Below are 18936 nucleotides of genomic sequence, written 5' to 3'. Positions count from 1 at the left end.
TAAAATTAATCATCAAGTATGATATAATCACAGAGGTAAGATTAGACTAGATGACTTTGTGCATTGCTACAAACAAGCTTATTTCACAAAGTGACCAGATCCACAGTTAAACAAAGGAATTCTGCACTTCGGCATATTTTGAATGCTACCCCATATCTAATAAAGAGCTCGGGTAAGGGCAAGAAATGGATACAGGCTGGCAGCACATGCTTAACCTCCAGACTGATAAACACCAACCCTGACCCCGAGTTAAAGAAACCACCCGAAGGCCAGTATGTCCCACAAGGCACCTTCCCATCTGGCAACTCTATCAACTCATCTCACGTAAGTCAAAACTAGGCTCCAGCACTGACCAGATATTTTCCTTCCACAAAGGTGGAGTCAAAGAACACTTTGCCCTCTTAGATTAAGCCACACGTTATCCCTGCATTCCCAAAACACTTAGTGACGTCCACGTCTCTTTCTTCTGCTGAAGAGAACTAAACCATAGGGAACCAGCAGGAAGAAACCGCCAGCTCTTCCAAGAGCATTTTGCTGCTCAATGTGGCCAAGTAGCACTTTAAATATGACACTTCCATAAAGCATTCCATTTTCCCCAAGACGCACAAACAAAAGGAAAAAGGTGACTGTTCCCTATCAGTACGTTTACATTATTTTTTTTTGTTGTAAACACCACCCTCATATTTTAAAGAAATGTTTACCATGCAGAGCTTCGCTCCCCCACTCCAATTCTTCCTCTAAGAAAAAAGGCTTTACTTCTGATTGATTCTAAATGGCCCTCTGCTTCCTCTGGCCATTGTTCCAAAGAGGGAGGAGTATTCAAATACCCACGAGTTTGTTTGAGATTTCCTGGCTGAAACCACAAAGCTCATCTTTACATATACTCGCTTGTCCAACAGAATTATTGCTCCTGCTGCTTTCCATGACCCCAGACACTGAGGCACACACAGCAGGCTGGGAACTTAGCCTTTTGACTTCACAAAGCACCAGAAGGACATTTAAGTTGTTTGGAGTCCCTGAATAGGTAATCAGTTCTCAGCCTTAGAGAAGGACAGATTTTTTTGCTGTATCACAAGATTTGTATGCTGTGAGACAACCGTCTCCCAGCTCTGTCCAGCAGAAAGGGCACACAGTGCAATCTATTCTGCACTAGAGGCAGGCGAGAAGCAGGAACTCAGTTCGCAAAAGGTAAGGAGTAGTGTTCATAGTGTTCATAGCGTGGTCAGGTGAAGAATGCCTCCCTCAAAAAGAAGTGTCGGAAAAAGTACAGAATTACTTCTGGAAACAGGCAGGAGACAGATTAGCTAATCTTCCCATTGTGCAAAATACAGGAATTTTCCTGCAATTAGGAAAATGAAAGTAGATTGTCTAAATACTCAAATCTTGTGCTCCCCAAATTTATCTCTGTCCCCGAGGTCTATCCTGTTCTGAGCTTCAGTGGTTTTTAAGACGTGCTGTAAACAAAGTCCATTCCTACGGAATCGACCAATTGCCAAGGCAACAAGAGTTAATTACGCACAGCTCTTGCCAAATGTTTAAGTCCTATCAAAACAGACTAGGAAGAAAATTAACACTTATCTAGCAAAAAGATACAGTGTAACCAAGGTAAGTGTAAAATCAGATTTTGAGGCTCCTCTTTGTTCCACTCTGAGGCTGTACAAGGGCAAATATTTTGCCTATGACTTCAGAGGAGAAAGCAGCTGTCAGATCCCCATACTCTCTGAGAATATACTATCCCGTAGCAATGAGAGACCCAAGGGCAGAAGAGAATTGGTAAAATTGCATTATGCTTGCTTCTTCCAAAGCACATTCATTCCTTACCTTTATTTCAGAAAGCTGCATGACTTCTGGGAAGACTTCAATGCAGTTGGAGTGAGCAATTACAGTATGCATACGTCTGCAGTTCATGATGGTTGTTGGAATGGCTTTCAGTTTGTTCCCACTAATATCGATTTCCTCCAACTCTTCCAGCTTGGCCATTTTGCTATAGAAACAAGAATTTGAGAATTTTTCTTTCAATAGATGCATACTTTATTTTGAAGCGGTGATAAGAGCAATGGTTTTTGTTACTTTAAGAGAACAAAATCACAGACTTTGATTCTTGTTCACAGCAGTGCCTGTCAGCTCTCCTCATGTCAGATGCTAACACAGTTGTGGAACAGAATGTGTACTTCTTCTGTCAGCATTTGTTAATGCTACCTTTCAAATTACTTATTTTGCTTGCATCCCCTCTGCTCACCAGCTCACTTTCACTCTTTCCTCCTTTATTCCCCTTTCTACCAACCCTAGTTTCTCACTACATCTCTCCACATCACATTTTCCCCTCCCCCTTCTAGCACCCAACTCAGCCCTTCCCTCTAAATTCATCTCTGTCCCTTCTCCTTGCTGCTGAAGCCCAGCTGCTCAAAATATCACACAAGGACAGAGATGTCTCTTCCATTATTTATTGGCATCTCCTCTTCAAGGTTGTACCCCATCAGTTTTACAGCACATCTTACACTTGAAAGATTTCTGATTAAAACAGAGTGAACTGAAAAGCACAAAAATTGCTGCCAAGGCAGAATCTCCTTCTGGAGTTGAGAGGATTTTTCCCTAGTGGAGTTCAGTCCACTTCCAGAGGCCATTTCCAGACGGCTGTGCTCACAAATCTCTTGTGAGGAGAAGTTCACCAGGTGTAAGCAAAGTGACCAAGCCAGGAAGAACAGAAGACCTCCTTGCTTGACTTCCAAAAGCAGAGTGACCATGCTGAACTAGTCCAGCCAAAAAGAGTTTCCAGCACCATGAAAACCCACCAAGTAACAAGCATCACTTGCTTGTCTGTACTGCAAGGGAGGGTAGCAATGTGCAGGAGGGGGTAAGTGGGGGAATCCACCCACTGTGGTACCACTACACCCAAAATGCAGCCTCTGCCACCACACTCTTGTGCAATTCAGTTCTTGGCGTGAAAATATTTCATGATGCCCACCCACCCGGGGGCCAAAGGCAGTGGAACGAGTTCCTTACCTTGCAGGGAAGCTCTGTAGGCGATTGTAAGCCATGTGCAAGATTTTCAGGTGTGGGTGGCCTGTTAACAAGGGTACACATTTATCTGTGAGGTTGTTATTGGTCAAATACAACTCCTGCAAGATGCTATGGGTTTCTTCAGAAAGGGTGGCTGGAGGAAGCATTTCCAGTTTGTTGGCAGAGGCATTAAGAAATCTCAGGCTGCAAAGAGAAGTTACATGAGGCAGTTCAGTCAAACATCCTGCAGCTTTTGCCTAGAGGCATAAATAAAAATCTCTATTTTTAAGAGTTAACCTAAGATAGTCATATGGTAAAGGTCAAAGGCAACAAGTTCATGACTGACCGAAAGTCTAGCATTACATGAGCAAAACTTCTGATCTTGTTTTTAATCACCACATTTCTAAGAACAAAACAGCAGCAAAAGAAGTACGTCAAAGTGCCTCTAACCTGTTATCAAGAGCTTGGTATCTCAGTATCACTACAGCTGTAGCTACAGGTAAGAGCAGTAACAGACCACATCATTTCCATACTCATTACACGTAAAAATGAGTTCTGTATTCATCATCAACGAACCATAAGAACTGCCTTTCAAGTGACTAGACAAGTCAATGGTAAAAAAAGCCAGCCAATTTTTCAGTATTTTAAATATGGTCTAAGGTGCAGACAGTATTTTGTTTAAACCTGCAGGCCTCAGAGCAACTACAAAATATGAAAATACTCTTTGAACATTTGCATAAAAGAAAAAAAATGCATCAATCACAACAAAACCCAAAACCTGAGAGCAAGCAGTAATCTGTGTTTTAGATTTAAAAGAGAGACTGTGCTTGTAGCAAATTAAATTTTAAAAGTTACATCCTTGCTTGCTGATGTGTGCAGCAAGAGAGCCTTATCTCTCTGTAGCTTTTCTGAGTGCCCTTCCCCTGCCCCCCAACACAGCAGCAGCCCACGTTTTTGCAGACCCACCACAAGGAAAAATGACTGAAGGAGCACAGAAATGGAGCTATTCTTTCTCCCCCAAAGGCTTTTCCCAGGATGGGAACAAGACCTGATGAGGTATAGGCACTGCCCATTCCTGCCAGTGAAGTTCTGTGGGCAGAAGATTCATGTTCGCTAGGGGAGTGTGGTGATCACAGCAGCACTGGAGGGATCTCCATGGCTAGAACTCACACCAGCAATTCCAAACAAACGGAAAAATAAGACTATTTATCCTTTAGTAACCAATTCTCGCATGACCATTCCTTTTCAACAGATATGGGACCTCTCTTCCTTCCGTTCCCAGAGAAGGCTGCCTTGGAGCAATGCAGAAGGAAGTGTGGGCTTGCCAGCCTGCAGCGACCGCATTCAGACCGGGCTGTCCTGCTCCTACCAACTAATGGGAACAGGCAGCTGCAGTGGGCAAAGCTGCATTCAAGAAAAAAGACTCATAAATGTGCTGCCTCAAGCCTGTAAAGCCCACTGAACAGGACACAAAAGGTAGGTGCCTTCCTGTCATCAATCTTAAGAGAAAGTGATATAATATTGATGGCTGCTCCCATGCACGCAGGAGCCCAAGCTGACCTTTAAGGTCTGTTAATGAATGGAGTGGATTTGCAGGAGTAGCAGCTGGTTCAAACTTGCTCAGCAGTAAATAAGGGTCAGACATGCTACAGGAGTCACGTGGAATGCCAAAGGATTAAAAAAACCCCGCTATTTCCATCAAAAGCAAAAGCCTCTCAGCCCTGCACGGAACTGAAACCAGGTTAGCTGTTTTACACAGACAGAGGAGTCTACTTCAGAGAAACACAGTTTAATCCTCAGGCTCATTCATTATTCACAAGGGTGCTAAAAATCCAGAGGAACAGAGGAGAGGAAGGATTAGTACAGGGAAGGAAATAAGCAGCTGAAAGGGGTTTTTAATTTATTTATTTATTCTAAAAAGATGCTCAGTTTCACCCTTTAGCTACAAGCTAAAAATATACTAAGCTCATTCAAGGTTGGATCATTAAACCAAAGCATACCGCATCAACAGATCCTGTGCTTTATTAAACAGCAGCAAGTACAGCTATTACTGAAGTACAGACAGTTACTACTTTGGCAACTTCAATCTAATTTGCATGGCAGTCTTCCCTCTCCAGACAATAAAGGCACTTTGATTAACATTAAAGCCACAGTATTTTTGTACCATTCTTTGTACAAAATGGTCATCTTCAGCTCAAGCTGGAAAGGCTTAAGTAATAATTAGGTTTAGGGCTGCTGGGAAAAGTAAGTTGTCACAGGAAAGATGGGGATAAGAGGTGACAGCAAAACACACCCTAAGAAAAGTGATGCTCTTCTGAAGAAGAACCTGTACCTTAGTTTTGTTCTTGCAAGCTGCATGAGAATAACCTGGAGTGTTTCACAGGCATCAGCAGCCAAAGAGGTAATTTAGAGAGCACTGTAGCCTACGGCTGTGAAGTCTGATCAAGAACAGCTAGCCCAAAGTATAACTAAATGCTTCAATTAAGAAAAGGTACATTACTCAACTAAGAAAAAGTACATTACTCTGATACAGCTGAAATTAATACAGTGTACTATACTGTAGCCATTTTAAATTCAAAAGAAAAATCAGTCATTCTTCTGTTTTAAATAAACTTTCAACATTGGTGAAACATAACAAGAGATTTCAATTTGTTTCCTCACTGGTAATGAAAGTGAGTGGATGTTCCTGTGTGTTCCTGTCAGAAATAAGTTTTGATGCACGTATTTTCCAATGCAGAAGGGAGAGAGGAGAGCTGATGCTCTGCACACACACACCATTCCCCCCACCCTGATCTTTTGCTAAATCTTCCAGGGAGTGATACAATTACACTGGAAATAAATCCCTATCATCTTAACCCACAGACTAGTGCCTTGCTGTGAACAGAGTTTAGGTGACTAGCAAAAGTCTTGCCAACAGCTTAGAACGGGAACCCTGTGGTAGCCAAGTGTCTTACTTCAAACAACTGACAGTCAGGGTCAAAACAGTCACATACTCATCTCTGTCTCTAGATGACATAAGGAGAATTAAATCAGCTTTTGGAAATGAGTGTTTTGATTGCTTTCGTGTTTTTAGACCCGCTGTTACATTAAAATGGCAAAAACCATTCTGAAATATTAATTCTTTCAAGGTATTGTCTAGATTTAAAAATGAAAATTAATAAAATAAAATACACTATTCTTTAAGCAGAGAACAGAATGAACTATCAGATTGCTAGTGCCAAAGATTTATCAATTCTGTGCTATAATCTTATGTTAAAAACAAAACAACAAAAATAAACAACCCAAAGAAACCCCAGAACAAAAGCAATCAAAAAACCCCAGCAAAACCTAAAACTGTAGTTGCCTGTCAGGATTTCCCTCACACTGATTTAACTCAGAAGTCCTCCTCCAGGTTATTTCCATTCCCCTATTTCTTCGTCCCTGTACAATGTGCCAGCTGCTACCTTAGAAGGCACATCTTATAAATGCCCTCCAGAGGAGCGGAAATTTACTTGGGCACAACTGTTCCCATCTCTCTTGTGCATGGACTTACACTGATTCATGTTCCTTGAAGATATCCCACTCATACTGCTTATCAGATGGAAGCAGAATGTCAAGTATTAAAGCTCAGTCCAAAATTAATTGTTTCCCTTTCCAATTCCACCCACACATTATACCACGAGCTCATGAAAAAAAACTTCAGCATCACTACAAAGACCTGAATCCAGCAGCCTGTGCACACACCAGAGCACAATACAGCCAGGAAAGCATGACTTAACAAGTACTAAAAGAGCATTGCAGATGAAGAAAGAAATGAAGGTGCTGGCAGGGAGATGTCTGAATTCTTCAGCTTTAACAAGGTGAATATTCTCCTCTGGAATAATAATATAAACAGTGATCTCTGGCTGGAATAAGTCACCTTTGGTTTTTTGGGATATTAAGTCCCTTGCTGGACTTAACTTCTCCAAAAGAAAATAAGAAAAAAGACTGTCCCAAAGAATAGGCTACAATAAAGAACATGGATTTAATTCAACTAAAAACACCTAATGTGCAGTCATATCCATGCCCTATTCATACTCATAAGATTCTCATACTCATTTGAATTTCTAAAAGCAGAGGAAGAATATTTTCTGTATAAAACTGCAAAAGGTTTGAACTTTGCCTATCAATGCCTACCTCTAGCACACACAGAAGCTGAATACAGACAATTGGGAGAACACAGCACCTCTGAATTTCTCATCATTTTCTAAAGCAGCTTGAAAAACTTGCCTTGCTGGGTAAGACACAGGCATCACTGAAAAAATGTAAGTTCTCCAAAAAGCTTAGGAATGTTTGACACTAAAAAGAGGAACACAGACAACAGCATTCTTTGGTGAAGCAGCAGCAAATCAAAACCACTGTGTTTAGCTTGCAAGTACTGATAAGAGTTGGAGAGAACACTGCAGTTGCAAAAAGAGAATATGCAGAGAAATCAAGATCTCCAGTTTGGCCTGTGTCCCAAGATCTCCATCAGTACAGAGCAATCAAAACACAAAATTTCTTCTTCAGTGCCTTCTGCAGAGACATGCCCTCAATTTCTGATTGCCTAAGACTAAAATAATTTATGAATGTGGTAGCAGGTGTGTGAGGAAGAATCCTGTAAGCTAAGCATGTCTGGGGGGAAAAGGAGAGAGAGGGAAAAAAATCAAATCTATTTTGCCAGCCTGTGCAGAAGACAGTACTTCTTTTTTAAAAAATAAATTAAATAAATTAAAAGACGGAAACATTCAAGTGAATCCCTTTCCTGTTGATGGACTGCCAAAAACTACACTTAATTGCTGCTCTCTCATCAGCTCTTACTTTCTAACCTATCTTTAGCAATTTTATTAACTAGGATTTCCCCAGTTTCTGAAGTACCTGCTTGCAATCCTTAACCTAGCAACAAAGAGAAATGCAGCTAAGCATTTCTGCAACACAAGCACTCGCATCAAGCACTCAAAGAGCACTTGGCATTAATTTGACTTGGTTTACTCCTTCAGCTTCCCCTGCACCCAGGATAGGATTGAATCCTTGCATCACAAAGAAGCCACAGTGGGTGGAAATGGCAAATATCAAACGGGAGAAAATTTAACTGGGTCACCTTCCAGAACTCCAGCAAAAACCAAAACCAGTAAATTCAAAGCAAACAGAAAATCAAATGAGGTAAGAACAGCTGAACAAAGCTGAAAACAAAAATCATGCAGAGTCTAGACAAGCTCTGAATAGCTGACATTGGCTTAACCACCACGGCTGGCCACTACCAGACACTGCAAAACAAAGCCCAAGGTTTAAGCTGTGCACATCACAGCCACACATCTTCACCACACAAACACTTGAAGAGGTCAGATGGCTATTTTAAGGGTTGACACTGAAAACATTCATTCTAACTGGAAAGATGCTTAGGCAAGAGATAAACCCTTGCCCATCTTACCACTGTGCTTCCCCATTTTTAACCCTGCCCTGCCACTGTCACTGCTTTTCTACTGTGCCCAGCTAAAGCTCTTGCAGACTCATTCCTCTCATCCGGAGAGCACTTGGTGCAACAGTTTCCATGCCATTAAATGGTAGTAGCCTGCAAGCTGCTCAAGGAAGGCAGTAAAAAGTCTATACAGGAATTGGACAGGGGAAAAGGCATCACAACAGATGCAGCAGAGGATAGAAATGAAAGACTTCAGGAATGCAGGTGCACGAGAAAAGGTTCAGGACTCATTTTGTTAGTTTTCCCCATCAGCTGCAGCACTCGCATGAATTCTCTGTTTTTCCAGCATATGATAATAAGAAATGAGATTATCTGGCTGCCTCTGTAGCACTGCTCTTGCCAAGAAAATCCCCACCCCACAAGAGAAATCCTTGCTAACATGATCAAGATGTGCATACTTCCAGTGCAATAAACAGAACCAAGTTCTATCTCGGTCAGAGAGATGTTTCACAGGCTTAGTCCTCAATTTCTCCTTGACTAGGCGTTTAAAACAGAAAATTAATTAAAAAGCAGACCAACAAAATATCTCTAATTATACTCTTCAGCAGAAAATTACAACTTTTCATTGCTTTTTGAAGGATTAAAGCAAAATATCAATGTCCATATATTCTTTTATGAAGAGAACTTATGTTTTTCAGTATTTAGGGTTTGGGGTTTTTTTTTGTGGAAGTGATATTCTCTCTTTGTGCATCAGTGCACTGATTTCCTCTGCTTCCTCAGATGTTCTAGATGTCAAAGCCCACCAGTGCTTGTGCTGAAGTTTGCCCAAGGCACTTCACACCCACTTTGTCAAATATTCAGGACTGAGAAAGAGAAAGCGTTTATAATTCACAGATTGAGACTTCATATCCAGACAAGATATCATCTGTCAGTTGCACAGACCCGAGTACCTTTCAAAAAAACCAAACCAAAACAAACCCAAATCTTTTCAAGGCTGTAAAAGGCAAGTCATTTTATGCAGAGATAAAGGTTCTGTAAGGTAAAGTGATTTGTCCAATATTACATGCTGTGTAGAGACCACGGCACACCACTCAGGAGAACCAGTTCTCTTGGCACGTCTGGCAGTACAGATTGTGCTTCCCAGGGAACGCTTGGAGAACAGAAGCATTTTACCTTTTTAAAAAGCAAAACAATCCCCTGAACGCCTTTCCAGACCCATTTCTGTTGACACTTAGCTGCTGATAGATGCAAGCATTTGAAAACAAAAGGAAAGAAGTTTTACATAGGAAATTCCAAATGTAACACTCTGACATTGTACACAAATATATTAACCTGTACTGCTGTTTTCCTTCAGAGTGCTCACTTTTGCAGCAGACATAGGAGAACCAGCATGGACAAGCTGGTTAAACCAAGTTAAAGGGTAGGGATCAACAGGGAAAACACTACCCAAGCCAACTGCTTCTACTATCATCACAGGCAAGGGAGGCTGCATTGGTGATGAGATGTCAAAATGGGTAAGCTCTGTTTATCTCCTGTGATGGTGCATGACTTTCTTAAGACCCGTAGAAGACTTTGAAAACATGAACCCTGTACTGTTCAAAAGCTGCAGAAGGGGAAGAGGGGGCCTCTCCCCAAGCCTGAATCAGCCACTTAGCACTGCTATTCAAAATATTCTTTAGTTCTACCTCTGTTCAGTATATTCCTAGTAAACTTCTGGGAATCTATCCCCATTCCTGTTTTTAGCTTGTAGTTGTTCATTTTGGCATCACAAAAAAAAAAACAAAACAAAAAGCCAAACAAAAAACCCAACAAACCTCTGCCTACAGACGAGCTGCAGTACAAAAACGTGAGGTTCTCTCTCTGCCAAAATTGTAATACACTACATCCTAGATCTACAATCTGGTTTTAATACAAATTTTGCAAACTTACTTCTCTCTCTCCTTTCAAAATACCAGGAGTTCTCCGAAAATTACTTAAAGGGTTTTTTTCTTTCCAAGTTAACAGATTCAACTTGGGACAGTTAAAGAGTTTATTTAGAAAGCATCTCAACCAACAACTTATTTCTCCAAGTCAATTCCAGGAAATTTAACCAGAGACTCATGACAGAATTAACATCAGTATAAAAGAAGGGGTTTTGCAATACCCTTAATTGGGAAAGGAGTTCTGCCAGCGAGATCACCACCTCTTTTGCTTCTGCACCTCTCAAGAAAGCCAGGAGCTATGCATTCCTTTTGTCACAGCTAGGATCAGAAATAAAACCCCACGCACACAATCTCACTGTCTGTTAAATTACACATGCATTGAGCACCCAGAAATCCCATGACGTGGAAGTGAAGAGGTGCAAGGAATGCTGATACCAAGTGGGGCCAGCCCATCCACCATCCCCAGATGATGCTACCAATCTCCTATATTTCAGTCACAGTCACTTGAAGGATATGTCCATATTCAGAAAAAAAAACAAAAACCAAACCTTGAAGATTCTGATACTAAAGAAATAGCAGCATAAAAATAAGAATCCACAAAGCAGATCAAGTGGTGACACCACCTAAATTAGTGACAAATTCAAAAAAGCATAGAAAAAAAATCCAAAAAGCAGGGAAAGAGGAATAACTAAATTATTCTGACAGCCTTATGCACAGATTTTGTTTTGTTTGACAGGTATAAATAAGTTCTAGCCTCTGACTGAAGTGGGGGGAGGGGGAGGAAAGATTTCACACTCCATCAAACAAGCCTAAGGTATATGTATTTAAAGAAATTGCCACTAAACCATTTCAGTATATATAGTAGAAAATAGCATGTGCTTAACTCTACAGCTAGATTTCAAGAAGTAGGTGTTCAGCAGGAGCTTGGTGGGAAAAGAGATGCAACCATATAAGGAAACAAAACCAGAATAAAAAGAATGTGTTTTGGTGAGTTGGGCAGACATCTGTTCTTACCACACAAGGCTTGGCAACTTTCAGATTAGGGGAACCTCAGATTACCCTTTGAACCAGGAAGTAACGGGCCACGCAAGGCTCATCACACGCAAGTCAAAAGGATCTAATTTCCTTATAATTTTACCTGTCTGCTTTCAAAAGCAGGTTAGATGGCAGTTCCAAGAGCTGGTTGTGCTGCACGTCCAGGACCTCCACCTGCGTTCGTTCAAGCCGATCTGGGAGCCTTCCTAACATGTTGTGTCCTGCCAGCAGCTTCCGCAAGCTGCTGCTGTTAAACAGCCTTGAGAGAAATCAAAAACACCAAAAATGAGAAAAATTTAAACTGAAGAGTTTCTTTGATAATTTAGGTATGGTATCATGGTTCATTGCAAGAAAGTGATTCAGCCAACTGATTAGCAGACATGGTATTAATTATGCACAGATCCAAGAATGTCTTCCCACTCTCCACCAACTTCTTCAAAAGGTTTTCAGAGACAGGGAAGGAGGTTCACAGATGATTCAGGAGTGAAAGTAGTGACAAAAGGTTATTTTATGGCACTGTATAAAACATGAATATAGAAGCACGACAGCGAAGGAGGTAATTGCTAACAAAGGCTGCAGAAATCTGCACACGTGGGATCCCCCTAGCTAATGCAAACACTTCAGAAGTGGGGGTGAAATCACCAGTCACCCCACAAGCTTTATAGTGCTCTACTCATCATGTGCTGACTCATAATCCAATGCAATTCCCCACCCCCACAATTTTTCTTTTCTGTTAATACCAGACTTACATAAAGCCTCCTTTCCAGTTCTGCGGCAAATGAAATTTATCTAATCGGCTTTACTTTCTTGAGCTTTTACAAGCAATAGATGACCTGGCGTCCCACACCCCCCCTGCTCCATTTTTTGTGGGGCTGGGGAGAAGGGAAGGGGAGAAGAGGGCAACACAAAGAGGGCAACATAGCTGCTCTGATCAAACAGTATAGCTTAAATTCACAGGATAAACAATGGAATGAGGGTATGTACCTAAAGACACCAAAAATAGAGCAACTCTCAATTTTGAACAGAAACCACTTTCAGCAAATTAAGAAAAAAAGATTATTCTTCATCTGCCACATGTCTTACATCTGTCTTACATGCCTGCTACTGTACTGGTTAATCTGGTGAACCCATGCAACATGCTGACCTGCTTCAATCAAATACTCTTGAATTATTCAGCGTTAAAGCAAAAATCTTCTTCCCTCTGTCACAATGACCCAAATACACATAACAAGCCTCCCTGCCCCTTCCCTACAACGCATCAGGTCATGGAATTATTGTGCCAGAATCATCAATCAAGTACGCTGAGTATTTTCCCCTTGACAGATACCGTCACTCTCGGTATCTGCATGCCAGTGTTAACAGTTATCTCACTTGGCTGGACTGTCTGAGTTATGAGCATGGATACAAGTCAACAGCCAGTCCTATCATTCCAGAGGGCTCAACACGGGGTCAAAAGACTTACCAAAGTAATAAGCCTATCTGTTATGTGTTCGTTATTTAACCATTTTTGGTTCACTCTATTTTTACTTGAAAATCTCTCAGTTACAGATTTGCCTTCGCACTCTGTTTTTTTGAGACTAGCTAATATTGTCAACACCAAGTATCAGAGTAGAAAGCAGAACTAGCAGACAGAAAAAAAAAAAATCTCTTTGAGGTTTCTTTGGGATGGGTGGGGGCCATTTTAGAATTTAAAGAAAAGTTCAAATTGTGGCAAAATCCTCATAGATTTCCTCTTTCCATAATTCAGAAGAACTGAGTAAATCTTTGGGGGGTTTTGGTTGTTTTTTCTTAATTTGCTTTCTCCTATTTTCCAAGTCACACAAGCACTGAAGGACCTGGGCTGGCTGAAAAGAGGTTGAAGAGCATTTAACTAAACAAGCTCCTAATGACCCTGGGACGTCCAGCGCTCAAGCTGGGTGGGGAACCAGGAGGCTGGGAGTGCTCCTCCATACAGCCAGCTTTCCCTCTTGCCCAATTCCCAGTGGAAGTTTTGGTGAAATCAATAAATTCTAAGGACAAGCAAGTCATTCATCAGCAGCATCTTCTCAGAAAACATGGTTTGATGTAAGCATTTAACCAATTCCTTTTGTAAGCAACTCTGCAAGAAAACACAAGCCTGAATACAAATAGATGTTTAAAAAAAAAAAAAAAAAAAAAACAGATCCAAAGGAACAAAAACAAATATCTATTCACTGATGGCAACAAGGTCATTTTGGCAACTCCTAATTGAAGTATTTCTTTTCTCTTTGGCAGTATGATTTTTATGAATTTGTCCTGCACAGCTAAGACCAACTACCCTTTTTGTTATCTTTCAGTACTTTTAAAGCTAAAACAGTTGCATTACAGTCCAGGGGACATTTTCCCTTCTTCCTTAATTGAGACAAATGGTAGTACAGAAACTTCTATCTCAACTGCTTCAACTCTTTGTCTTCAAAGACTATTTTTCTGTTTCAAGAGGCAAACACACAGCGTCAAGTGTAGTTTGTTTAGATCAGATGCAACCTTCACCCTACCAGGAACACGCTGGTCACTCAAGACTTGAACAGTTGTGTTTAAGTGTCACAAGCAGCCTCCAAGGAGAGCCCTGATGACTCACTTCACAGGTTTTCAGAATGCTACTCTATATAGTAGAAAAAGTACACAGCAGTACTTACACACTTACTGAGCTTCTACTTTCATTTATTTGATACTCAGGCATGTTGTGTCATTTTCATTTAAGTCCAGACCCAATTTTCCCCTCAAGTTTAACAGATATTCAAATTCTGCCTTTTGAACAGAACAGGACCCTTAAACTGAGCTGACTTATTAGGAGCTAAGCTATCTAGACATGTACTACAAAGAAGAACTTTCAAAGATAAGCTATTTCCTGGGGTTAATGATAAGATGGCAGGAGAGACAAGTGGGATGTTGACTGTACCTAATTTCAGCTAATCATTAATCTCCCAGAGATATCCGGTATGCCTTGAAAGTCCTAGCTGTTATGAAGTGCAAATGAAAGGAAAGTGAATTTTTGCACCCCCACCTTCTGAGTAGGCACAGCTTCATTTTTTTTGTATGTGTTTGAAAAAAAGAGGGATTAATAGTCTGCCCATCAGCCTGTTACTTTGCTTGGTAAATCTCCCCACACCCTCTTCTGCCCTTATTTCTGAAATCTCTTCTTTTCCCATTTCTGACACTTAAACAGACAAGTTTACACCATCTTACACACATTCACCTGACCCAGGAAAAACTATCATTCTTGGTTTCTGATGCTTGTCTGTGCTGTACAGCTCCTTAAGGGAAATATTTGTACTTGGTGATCCTTGTGACCCTCCAACTCAGCTTATTCTGTGATTTAATAGCTCATTATAGATCATCATCTTTCACAACATCTCTTCCAAAGTGTACAGAACAACCTAAAATGATAGCTCTCTTCCAGTGAAGGCAAGAATTCAAAAATGCTCCAACATCACCACCTAAGCAGTATAACACACCTGGAACAGGCAGCTCTCTCTAGAACAAACAATAGCAAGACTCATTTATTATTTAAACTCAACTCCTAATTTGCTTCCTCTTGACTTCTTTCCTATCATGTGTATTTATCAATTTTAAGTTTAGACTTCTGGAAAAGAGATCACCTTGGTAGTGAAGGCAAGTGCTCTTCCTGCAAGAGTTTACTTGCTTGATGAGGCTTTCCCCTCTTTAAACCCTTTTTGACTCAAACAGGGCTGCGAACTGGAGCTTCCAAGCATCACTGAAACTAAGTTACAAGCGCTGGATCTCTAAACTGTCATGTAAAGTTATGGCTATAAATATTTAATATTCAGTATTAAAAATGAAGGGCTTTCCTGCCTGAACAGCTTTAAAGTTCAAAGGCACTACTTTCTCTGCATGAAAGTAAAAGAAGAAAGGCTGGGTGGAAGCTTGAGGCATGACGACACCCCACAAGGTAAAAATAAAATCAAACAAAAGATAAAACAGCCCTGACAGTCACTGGAACAAGCCAAACACTGAGTCAGCAATTATTTTTGAATTGTTTATCCTGTTCCACATTGTGCAACTGGTCTGCAAGACTTACCGGGCAGGCAGCTCACGTATCTGATTGTGGCCAACATCCAACACTTCCAGTTTCCTGCTCTCACACACCCACTCAGGCAGGCTTTCCAGGTGATTTCTATGAATAAAGAACACAAAGAGGTGTAACTAAATTAAAATTGAAATGTAAAGGCTATTAAGAATACAGCTTCAAGAGAGATACAGGTATCCGCAGGAAACGAATCTGCTACATAGCACGCTGACTGTGAGACTGTATCATCCATCCTTCCGCAAGGGCATTACCAGTGCAGTCAGGTCCTGAGTGAGGGGGCAAGAAAGCGAACAGCGGTGTTATCTCCCTACATGTGCAGTCACTAAGAAAATGGGGGAAAAAAGCTTCCAGATTATCAGGGGACTATTAAGAGTATCAGAGTACCAAAGCTGAAATCTCCATGGAGAAGAAAATTTCTGAGAAGCTCCTCAGAAGATATTCACACCTTACACAGTTGAAATAGGTCTTAAATCCCTCAAATTCACTGAAATCCACTCGACTGTTCTTTCGCTATCTCACTGAACAGAGCAAAATTTTTTTGAGTGCATATCTTTCAAGCTTATTTTGCTTTTCCTGCATTTTTCTTCACAGAAACAAACCCTTCTGGAAATTAACGTGTCAGAGGCAAGGTTTTCCACATACCGCACCAAAAACATGCAAATAGGCACAGTGGGGCACTTCTGCATCCTGCCATAAAGACAAAAATGAGCAGCACAAGATACATGGAGGAGATCGTGTGCAAATGCATTCACATAATGACTACTTCAGTCAGAATACACAGATGCAAACTGGGCATCCAACAATAGTCAGGCACTTGCAGACCTGAAGTTCAGGAATAGGATACTTATGAAGCAGGAATATAAATCAATCATGTACTTGTATCCTTTAGTTTATTCCTGCAATAGTCCTCAATCAAAATATGCAAAGGCAACCCAGCCCCTCTTCTCAAGATAGCTTCCTTTCTAATCTCAAACAAATTTCCCAAATTCCAAGTAAGCCAAAAAGCTAAGGACACCCTACCCATTTAGTTACAATGCCATCATTGCAATGATGTACAAAAAAGGGGTTTAGGACCAAAATCATGCATTCTGCACTAATTACATTAACAAATAAATGGAGAACACAGCTTTACAAACATTGCTTTTCAATAAATAACTTATTTAGTCACACCAGTGTGTTACCTTTAGGACAATGCAAGTACCTCAGGGCTGATGAAACTTCCAAGTTGATGGCTGCTAGCCCAGGTTACCTCACTAATTGCTATGATCACCCTCAATAGTGTGAGTGCTTTAAGCAGGTTTTTAAATGAATGATATTACCACTTTAAATGCAGGTGAGTAATTTCTTAAATAAGACAGCCATTAAGCACATGTATAAATGTTTTCCTGATTCATTTCTGAAACTGTAAAACAAACTAGAACACCCCTTTTTCCATTTCTTCCCTTATCCCACCTCCCTCATTAAGGTCAAATTTACGTACACATTAAAATGGCAACTGCAGACATCCCTGCAGCAGCCAGGGCTGCAGAGAACTACGAGCAGCTGCAGGAGCTGCCAAACTGATGAGTAAACTCTCAACCATCACCTACGCTGGGCTTACGATGCAGACACATCCAGAAAATAACTTCTGTACAAGTCTCAGATTGGTGTGCGTTTGAATCATCATGTTCTAATCCCATAAAACAGGAAATCTTTAAATCATGGAAACTCTTCAGCTATAAAGGAATACAAACTTTGCTTTGGGCAGTAATAAAAAAAAAAAAAAAGGTAAATCTATAAAAAGGAAACAGGAGAAAACTGACCAGCAGGAAAAAAAAGCATCCTCTAACTCTGAAAATTAGTCTTTTTTTATCCCAAGGTCCAATTCCTACCCCCATTCCCACTCAATGAGATGACAGTGAATGGCATTGTTCCAGAAGTCTCTTTGATTTATATTTCACAGGTCCAAGAAAAAAACACACTCTTACCTAGAAATATCCATATAAGCCAGGCAATTAGGAACTGGATATACATCAAGGTGAACAAGTTCTAGGGGAAAAATATAACAAGAAAAGTGGTCATAAAGATTTGCACTGAAATAACTGTTCCATAAGAACTATTTTAAGAGTTAACACCCAGAGATCTCAGACCACATAAATAACCTAAAAAACTTCTGAAGTTCTGGACCCTTGTGAGCTCTTTTGTGAGTTCTGTTTCTTTATTATGTCTTAGTACATTTGCTGTGTTATATTGTACTTGCTATGACTGACACTGCATAACTGATCAGGGACGAGAAACTGGAGCATTTTAAAAGTTTCATGGCAAATTCTCATTTTTTTCCATTTTTGTCACAAGAGCTGTAATTTCACCTCCACTGCCCTCTGCCCAGAAGAGTCAGTCACAAAACTGCTCTACTCTTTTCTCACTGGTCACTCAAGACATAAGCATGGGAAGAGAACCTCCCCACTCTGGAACAGCAAGTTACAGAATATCAGAGTCCTTTAGGTCATGGCAAGATCCAGAGTATTTGTCAACACATTACATAAGCCTTGGCACGCCTGTGGAGTTCCCAGTTGCAGGCAGCCTTACAAATCTTTCATAATGCAACTGCAGCTAGGAATGTCATTATTGAAGCAATCAAAATACAGTTCATATCCTAAGGTTTTAGGTAGCTAGTGCTTAGTGTTAAGTTTAAAAAAAAAAAAAACCAAAACCAAACAGACATTGATTTAAGCCTACAAAAAAGAATTAACTAAACTGCAACTGTAACAAGCAGTTTCTTTGGAAGATGAGACAAAACAAGGAGCCCGAGGGTGCCATGAGAGGACAAGCCAGCAGTAACAGCAAGACCAAATAGGCAGTTGGTTGCAAGACATGGGTTGACTTGGATTCTCAGCCCACATTGGACAGCACATGCTCAGATTATGTTAACTTTTCTCAGCTACAAAGATCCTGGCATGAATACTTAATGAAGGCGCAGGCTTAGATATTGCTAAGATGACAGCCTTTTAAAGGCAGTTCAGACTGCTCATCAAATTCACAGTTCTCCAACTTTGCATTTTCTTTATTCCACACTGAACTACTCCAAATGATTAAAATGGTGGTGCAAACTGAGTATTTTAAGTAATAGCAGTTTCCAGAGAAAGATCAGACAGATCCCGTTCATGAAACAGCAGTTATTCAGCTGAAGAAGGCCGCATTATTTCTATTATCAAATATGAGTAAATGAAGTTACCATTATGAATTTCATAGCTCCCTGGACAGGGTAAGCAGCTAGAGGGAGGAGTAAAAATTTAGAGCTTTGGTTTGTCTCTCAAATGGCCACTTGTTCAAACTTTCTCAGTGCAGGGAAAAGCAGTAAATTCCTTACTGGTTTTAACAGAGCAACACATCAATGCAACCTCCCTTTCTGACACAGGGAAGAATTTCTAAGATTTTCACAGTTCTTAGACTTCCAAATTGTGTTATTATTTGAAAGTCACTTTCGAAGCTCAGAACTGCCAGGAGCATAACACAAC

At 40.6% G+C, this 18936-nt stretch overlaps 1 protein-coding gene across 1 annotated transcript in view; it reads right to left on the bottom strand.

Moving 5' to 3' along the window:
• The window catches only part of PHLPP1 (PH domain and leucine rich repeat protein phosphatase 1), a 136617-nt gene that overhangs the window by 13890 nt on the left and 103791 nt on the right, over positions 1 to 18936 (bottom strand). The window contains exons 8-12 of the mRNA XM_040061814.1: positions 17407 to 17467; positions 15431 to 15526; positions 11477 to 11632; positions 3004 to 3204; positions 1822 to 1984 (exon numbers count right to left, since the gene is read on the bottom strand). Coding sequence (XP_039917748.1) covers positions 1822 to 1984; positions 3004 to 3204; positions 11477 to 11632; positions 15431 to 15526; positions 17407 to 17467 — 677 coding nt within the window. The remainder of the gene's footprint in view (positions 1 to 1821; positions 1985 to 3003; positions 3205 to 11476; positions 11633 to 15430; positions 15527 to 17406; positions 17468 to 18936) is intronic.

This window comes from Hirundo rustica, chromosome 1 (genome assembly GCF_015227805.2).
Source record: "Hirundo rustica isolate bHirRus1 chromosome 1, bHirRus1.pri.v3, whole genome shotgun sequence".
Lineage (NCBI taxonomy): Eukaryota > Metazoa > Chordata > Aves > Passeriformes > Hirundinidae > Hirundo > Hirundo rustica.
The sequence above is the reverse complement of the archived record's forward strand: the minus strand, read 5'-3'. Positions and strand labels throughout refer to the sequence as shown.